At 35.9% G+C, this 7,458-nt stretch overlaps 3 gene segments (V, D, J or C); 2 read left to right on the forward strand and 1 right to left on the reverse strand.

Annotated features, from left to right (window-relative positions):
- LOC103146471 (Ig kappa chain V-III region NG9-like) overlaps window positions 1–2,972 on the reverse strand; it is a 22,815-nt gene extending 19,843 nt beyond the window's left edge. Inside the window, exon 1 of the V gene segment in view lies at window positions 2,891–2,972.
- On the forward strand, window positions 705–3,159 carry LOC103146472 (Ig kappa-b4 chain C region-like). The segment is given in 3 exon segments: window positions 705–710; window positions 1,482–1,563; window positions 2,700–3,159. Coding segments are annotated over 3 exon segments (411 nt in total).
- Window positions 1,854–5,953, forward strand: LOC103146456 (Ig kappa-b4 chain C region-like). The segment is given in 2 exon segments: window positions 1,854–1,917; window positions 5,494–5,953. A coding segment is annotated over 1 exon segment (261 nt).
- Window positions 5,954–7,458: the final 1,505 nt, after the last annotated feature.

The following is a 7,458-nucleotide window of genomic DNA, read 5'->3' on the forward strand; positions in this document are numbered from 1 at the left end:
GTTTATGGTTTCTATACACCTGCCCTCATCTGACTTCTTCAGGGATAACCTCTCCAGCTTACCGTTGTCTGTCTCCACTGCTCTTCCGGTAACAAACTGGCCTGGAAAGAATGTTTGCGTGGATCACCCCGGCCTGAAAAGTCTGGAAGCAATTCAGATTTGGGGAAATATGGAAATGACAACTGAAAAAATACTGTACATAGTTACATAGGTAAGTCTTGAAAAGTCCCAGCTGTGGACGATTCCTGAAAATTTTCAGAGGACTCAAATGTAAAGTAAGCCAAGAGATCTGCATGAGCCAAAGAACAGACTGGACTGGTTGAGACCTCAACACACACAAAACTCGAGTAAAAATTCTATGCGAGAGTAATGGGCTCTGTGAAAACTTGTGTGAAAAGCAGGTGCACTAAGAACTTTCCAATATTGGGTTCAATAAAACAGACAGAAATGGAGTCCATTTTGATTTGTTTCTGTTATTTGCCACTTTGTCTCTCCCCTGGGCTGTGAACTGCTTCTCTGCCGCCTGTCTGTCCATCCTACAATACTCACCCATTTGTCTTTTCCTCCTGGAACAAAGGAAAGCATAACATCACTCCCTGCTAACCTCACCCCATTTAACTACCTTGGCACCTCTTATGTTTGACTCCTCTTCCAGGAACTGTAAAAGCTCGTCCCATTTCCTGCACTTCAAACTTTAACCCAGAATGACTGTAAACGTCCCATTTGCATGAGTGTATCAGACAATGAGAGAAAAGATCAGTCTGTAGTAAATCTCAGTGCTTCCCAAGGGGAAATCGACACATTTTCTCATCCAGAAAAATAAGAAAATGGGCAAGAGCAACCACAACAGTCTTCGTGGACATTGGCACAACTCAACTTTTACAACATATGTAAAGACAATAAACACACAGAATATCTCCACAATCAGTAACAGGCAAAAAGGTCAATAGCACTCAATTCTACTTTACATAAAACAAAACTGAAGATGCTTTTTTATTAAACTTATGAAGAGTTTTCACTCTTTTGATAAGGTAATCTGCTCCTTTAAAGCAGAGTTTTTGTTACTTAAATATCCTAAATATTTCAGCTAGACAGCATCTTTATAGGTCATACCCCTTAGGAAGTTTATGTCTCAGTGACAGACTAGCTTTTCTTGAAATGGAAAATGTTTGATTGTCTTGATATTTAAAAACAGTATCTTGAATTATACCAAGTAAACATAATAAAAACATAGCACTTGAATTATCTCTCTGGATTGGTCCCTTTGTGGAGTTACAAATACTACTTTTGGCTTTAGGACACAGTCATTTTTTTCCCTCTATTTTGTTTACCTGGAATTTTCTTTTTCATGATAAAACAATTAGATTCTGGTAAAGTTCAGGTAAAGCTTTGGCTTTGTGCTCAGGCTTGTTTTATGCAACAAACAGCATTTTCTGCAGAGTGGTTTGTGTTCAGAGTCAAGGACCCGCTTCTCTCCACAGTCAGAGGTTTTTGTACGACGGCTCATTGAGTTTGTATCACTGTGGTACACGTTCGGTGGAGGAACCAGACTGGAGGTTGGAAGTAAGTTAAAGTTTTTACTTATCTTTATTTATTTGGTTCATTTTCCTTAATTTTCTCTCATGATGGATAGGCAGTAAAAATATGGTAATGTATTTTTTATTTACTAAAACACAGGAGATGCAAAAGTGATTTTAGATTTTTAAATCTAAAACATTGTGTTATATATTGCGATCAGTCAACGGATAATTACTGTGTTTTTCTTTGAACAGTTTCATCTAGGCTCGTAGGTTAAGTTTAGTCTTAAAAAGTCAGAGAGCCGTGTCTCTCTACAGTCAGAGGTTTTTGTACGACGACTCAGTGAGTTTCTATCACTGTGGTACACGTTCGGTGGAGGAACCAGGCTGGAGATTGGAAGTAAGTCTGTTCCAATTCAAGACTAAACAGAAAATTATAGAATCTTTTAAAATGTTTCTATGTTGCTGTTTGTAGTTTAATAGAAAACAGATATTTTTTGTATCTTGACTTTACAATGTAGTTTAAGTTGAGTCAAAGTCCATGTTTGAAAAGATTAGTTTATATAAAATGAAATTTAATATTTTTTTCTGTTCTTAGTTGATAAAATATTACTTGATGTGTGACTAAATCAGTGGTACAACATCTGAACTGCTATTCTGTATTAATCTACATAAAGGGAAGAGACAGAAAAAGACAAGAAAAGAAATGTCCAATCATTTTATTTTAATTTATTTCATTTAAGGAAGAAAACAACTGAGATAAAAATTCTCATTTACAAGCATTTCCTGAGCTATAGAGCAACAACACAACATAAAAAGGACAGATTTAATCTTGCTACTTTATGTTGTCAAAATTTAACAAATATGTTTCATTGTGAATTTTAAATGAGAAACCTGTAATTAAAATGTTGATTTAATTATTAGCGCTTGTAACATAAAAAAAAAAAATGTTTTTTCCTTTGAAGTCTAGATAAAATAATTAGGGTCAGACTGAATGATGATGGAGCTCAGAAGATTCTAAAGAGGAAGTGAAACATTAAGTGACTGTTGGAGCAAAACAACATCTGGCAGGAACATCCTAGCATAGAAGATCTCTGCTGTCACATTCAGTTTGCTTAGATGCTTGCTATATGACTGACAGCTTTGTGATCCATGTCCTCTGACCTCGGTGTTGTCTCCTAGGTGATACCCGCCCCACCCTGACAGTGCTGCCCCCCTCCAGTGAGGACCTGAAGCAGGAGAAGGTTACCCTCATGTGTCTGGCCAACAAGGGCTTCCCCTCAGACTGGACTCTGTCCTGGAAGCTGGACGGCAGCAGAACCAGCACCAGCTGGGAGGAGAGCAGGAGCTCCGGGGTGCTGCAGAATGACGGCCTCTACAGCTGGAGCAGCACCCTGAGGCTCCCTGCAGACCAGTGGAGGAAGGTGGGCTCTGTGACCTGTGAGGCCTCCCAGGGCTCCCAGTGTGCAGTCACAGAGACACTGAGGAGAGACCAGTGCTTCTAAAATCAATCTGTGGCTGATTTTACCTTTGCTTTCATTTTTTCTTATTACCAACTTCTCTGTGTCATTCTGAATGTGCTTGATATTGTATTAAAGTGGATTGATTCATTTTTATAAGCAATAAATGTTTCACAAATGCTCCTGGAATCTTTTGTTTGACTTATTCACATTATTCACAAGATATATGCACAGTACTCTTACTGGTCACCCTCCACCTCTTGTCCTAGACCTAGAACCTTTGGAGTAAGGCTCACATGTGACCATATGGGCAAGTATGCAGTAATTATACTACAAGCTACAAGACAGGACAATTTGTATTTATTTACTTTAGAGTGAGAAAATATACTTTTTTATTATTATTATTAAAACTTCAGAAGTTATTTTTTCTTATTGATGCCATATGGCAAGCAAATAATTAAATGCCTTTTCATAATAATGGTATCACATTTGTTGCATTAATCTTTCCACATTAGGACTTACTACGTTTTTTTTTTTTTTTTGACATTTTTTTCACCAAAACCTGTTCAAGCACTGACATTATTTCAAATGTTTATTAAAATATGTGTTCTAATATTTGAGTGTAAACCTTCAATAATGATTTCTAAGGTGACAACATGCAGTTAAAGGTGTGTTAAAGAATAACTGTATACAGTCTAAAAATAATTATCTGTGCTCCAAGAGCATATCTTTACGTAATGATTTTATTAAGACATAATGAGAAAATTAAAGATGAGAAAAGAGAAAACTTGTGATACTGATCAGAAAAAAAAGAGAATTACTCAAATTTGGATTGTTGTTAAGTTTCAACATATTTAATTTATCTGAGTGATTTATTTAAGTAATTTATCATAATTCTTACATCTAAGAAAAGAAATGCATTTGTGCATTTAATTTTTTGGATGAAAAATTCAAAACATTATTTATGGTTTCATATTGTGAAAATAAAAATTTTAATTATTTTAAAACATTTTTGCTTTCTATGACAGATCTAGATTTGACACAAGCAGCAGATTTTATTTTTTGTTTTGATGAAAGTGAGTGAGCCGTGTCTCTAGTCAGAGGTTTTTGTACGGCGCCTCAACGAGTTTGTATCACTGTGGTGGACTTTTGGTGGAGGAACCAGACTGGAAATTGGAAGTAAGTGAAATTTAAAGCTACTTTTTAATAAACACTTTTAAATTTTTATTATTTTGTGTTGCTAGAAAATAAAGCTCAGAATATGCAGATTATTTTTGATAAACAGAAGTTTTATAAGAACAAAGAAGTGATTTTGTGAATGGAAATCTGACAGTTTTGAGATAGTGAGACCTGGACAAGGGGAGGATTTACATCAATAAAGAGGTTCGTGGTTTAATCTGGTTATAAGGTTTAGTTTAGTCTAAAACTGTCAGAGCCGCGTCTCTTCAGTCAGAGGTTTTTGTACGGCGCCTCAATGAGTTTGTGTCACTGTGGTACACATTCGGTGGAGGAACCAGACTACAGGTTGGAAGTAAGTCAAAGTAAATGTTGTTTTATTAAATTGTAATTTCATATGTTCAGTATTTAACTTTGATAAATGACAGTTGAATGAATTGTGAAGATTTTAGGTTTTCTTTTTGCAAATAAATGCACTGACCCAACAGTTCTTTCATAAAGAGAAACCAAATATAAGATACAATCATATATGTTAATGTTTGAATAAATATTAGAGTAAATTGTGTTTGTTTTAGTCATTAATCTGGGCTTGAAGGTTTTGATTAGTCTTAAAAAGTCAGATGTTTTTGTCCCTACTGTGAAATATTTCTGTACAGCAGTTCAACCAGTTTGTATCATTATGGTGGACAATTGGTGAGGAGCCAGGTTGGATGTATGTTTGGATGATTTTTAAAAAATTATTCAGTGACCTGTTGAAGGTAGAAAAATGTGTTTTTTATTAGTTTCTTTTACTGTGATTTATAAAAGTTGAAGATTAACTTTCCTCTTGAAGTAAAATATCAGTAAATAATTTACAGAGTGCTAGACATGAGAATAATGGTCTGTTGTTCAAGAGCATATCTTTATTTATTGGTAACTGTGTCACAGTTAAAGACAAGAGATGTGAGAAAACGTCTGTGACCAATCAAAGCTTCTGAACAGATTAATTTAATGAAAAAGGGTTTACTAAATTATGAATTATATTTTAAAAAATCTGATGAGCCTTTTCTACAACATTTACTGTTGTGATTTCATCATTTTATTTATGAGGGAAAAAATTTTAATATTTTTATTCTACACTTCACTACATGTATATTTCAGTTAAACTGTATTATCAGTCTTCCTGAGCTGATATGCATGACAGGTTTTTTGAAAAGGAAACGAAACAGAATGTGAGTTGAGTGGCTGGTAGAGCAGAAAGGCATCTGTTAGAAACGTCTTAGTGGAGAAAATCAACTTTCACAGTACAAGAGTTCAAATGACTGTAGTTCCTGATCTCTAACCTGATTGGTGTCTCCTAGGTGATACCCGCCCCACCCTGACAGTGCTGCCCCCCTCCAGTGAGGAGCTGCAGCAGCAGCAGGTTACCCTCATGTGTCTGGCCAACAAGGGCTTCCCCTCAGACTGGACTCTGTCCTGGAAGCTGGACGGCAGCAGCAGCAGCAGCTTGGAGCAGAGCAGGAGCCCCGGGGTGCTGCAGAATGACGGCCTCTACAGCTGGAGCAGCCCCCTGAGGCTCCCTGCAGACCAGTGGAGGAAGGTGGGCTCTGTGACCTGTGAGGCCTCCCAGGGCTCCCAGACTGCAGTCACAGAGACACTGAGGAGAGACCAGTGTCCTGAGCTGATTCACTAGAAGATCACTAGTTTTTCTCTCCTACTGCTCTGGCTGTGATGTTCAAGAATTTCTCTATGTTTTCCTTCCATTTTGCTTCATTTGTTCTTCTACAACTTGATGATTTAAATAAAATTTCTTAAACATATTTGTCTGACTTTCTCACTTTAATTACTTTGTACCAAGATTAGTGCCCGGGACATTTTCAAAATAAAATATCTAATCTACAGTGAACATTTTCATAATTTCATGAATGCTTTTAAGGACAGCATTTATGATTTCAGTATTTTAGTGATATTACTGAGATATGTTCTTGTCATAGGCACGAAAGAACATCATCCTACTTTTGTTTAATTTGTTTCACTATATATAGTTATTCCTTTGATGTATTTTAAGATTTATAAATAATGCAAGTTGTTGTCCAGAAACACACCCTTACTATTTTATGAATTATTAGTTTACAATTCAGTATATGTTTTCAGTTTTGTTAAAGTTTTTCTCAAAAACAATATTGTTCAAGATTATCATAAAATAGGTTCAGTTAATCAAATCAGCTGTGGTAGCATGATTATATACATAATGTTTTTTTATAAGATGGTTTATTATTATTATACAGTGATTTTTTCACAATTAGACACAAATTTGATTAATTTTAATTGACTTTATCTGCACACTTTGAAATTTAAAAATTAAAGACTTTCTGTCTGTTATACAGGACAAACATTTGATAAGATCAAATTTATGCAAAAAATCCTCAAAACTGGATAAAGAGTCACCTAATTGAGAGTGTTTACTGTAAATATCTCATATTTAGGATCGTCTTGTTTAGACTTTGTTTTCTTCAAAGGAACATTTAATGGTTTTAACAGTAACATGGTAAAAAGTGTGTGGAAAATGCTAACAAATTTTTTCAACTCTTGCAAGTGTTCCTATAAGTACCTTGTTCTTGTATTTTTTGTTTTAGCAAAATATTTTTAGCTGTGGTCTAGTAATCACAAATATAAATATTGGTAAACAAAGGAAAATGGAGTGCATCAATAAAAAGAAAGTTTGATGCAGTAAATATGGCCAAAATCATAAGAACTCATAATGATCCTGAAGACAGTCATTGTAGACAGAAACTTGAATTTGTTTCTGTCAAACAATTCAGCTAGTAGTCTTTGAGCTCGCTCCATCTTTTTCTCATTTACTTGTGTCTCTTTACTGCAGCTTCCATCGACCACTGCCACTGAAACTTGAGTTTCAGTTCAGTTTGACTGAGGAAGGTTTTTGTACTACTGTTTTTCACTGTGTGAACACAGCCTGACTGTTGGGGTAATGAAAACTCTGACAGTAATAAACTGCAGCATCTTCAGCCTGAACTCCACTGATGGTCAGAGTGAAGTCAGAGTTTGATCCACTGCCTGAAAAACGACTTGGAGTCCCTGATTCTCGAGTGCTGGCAAAATAAATGAGCCGCTTAGGATTTTGTCCATCTTTCTGTTGGTACCAGGCTAAGCAGTGGGAGCTGCTATAAACATAAACATCCTGACTGGTTCTACAGTTGATGGTGGCAGATCTTCCAATATCAGCTCTCACTGCTGCAGGCTGAGTCACTGTGTACTGACCTTTGACCTCTGAGGACACAGAGATAAAAACATGCAGCAGCTTCATG

The sequence above is a fragment of the Poecilia formosa genome, unplaced genomic scaffold (assembly GCF_000485575.1).
Source record: "Poecilia formosa unplaced genomic scaffold, Poecilia_formosa-5.1.2 Scaffold158, whole genome shotgun sequence".
In the NCBI taxonomy this organism is placed as follows: domain Eukaryota; kingdom Metazoa; phylum Chordata; class Actinopteri; order Cyprinodontiformes; family Poeciliidae; genus Poecilia; species Poecilia formosa.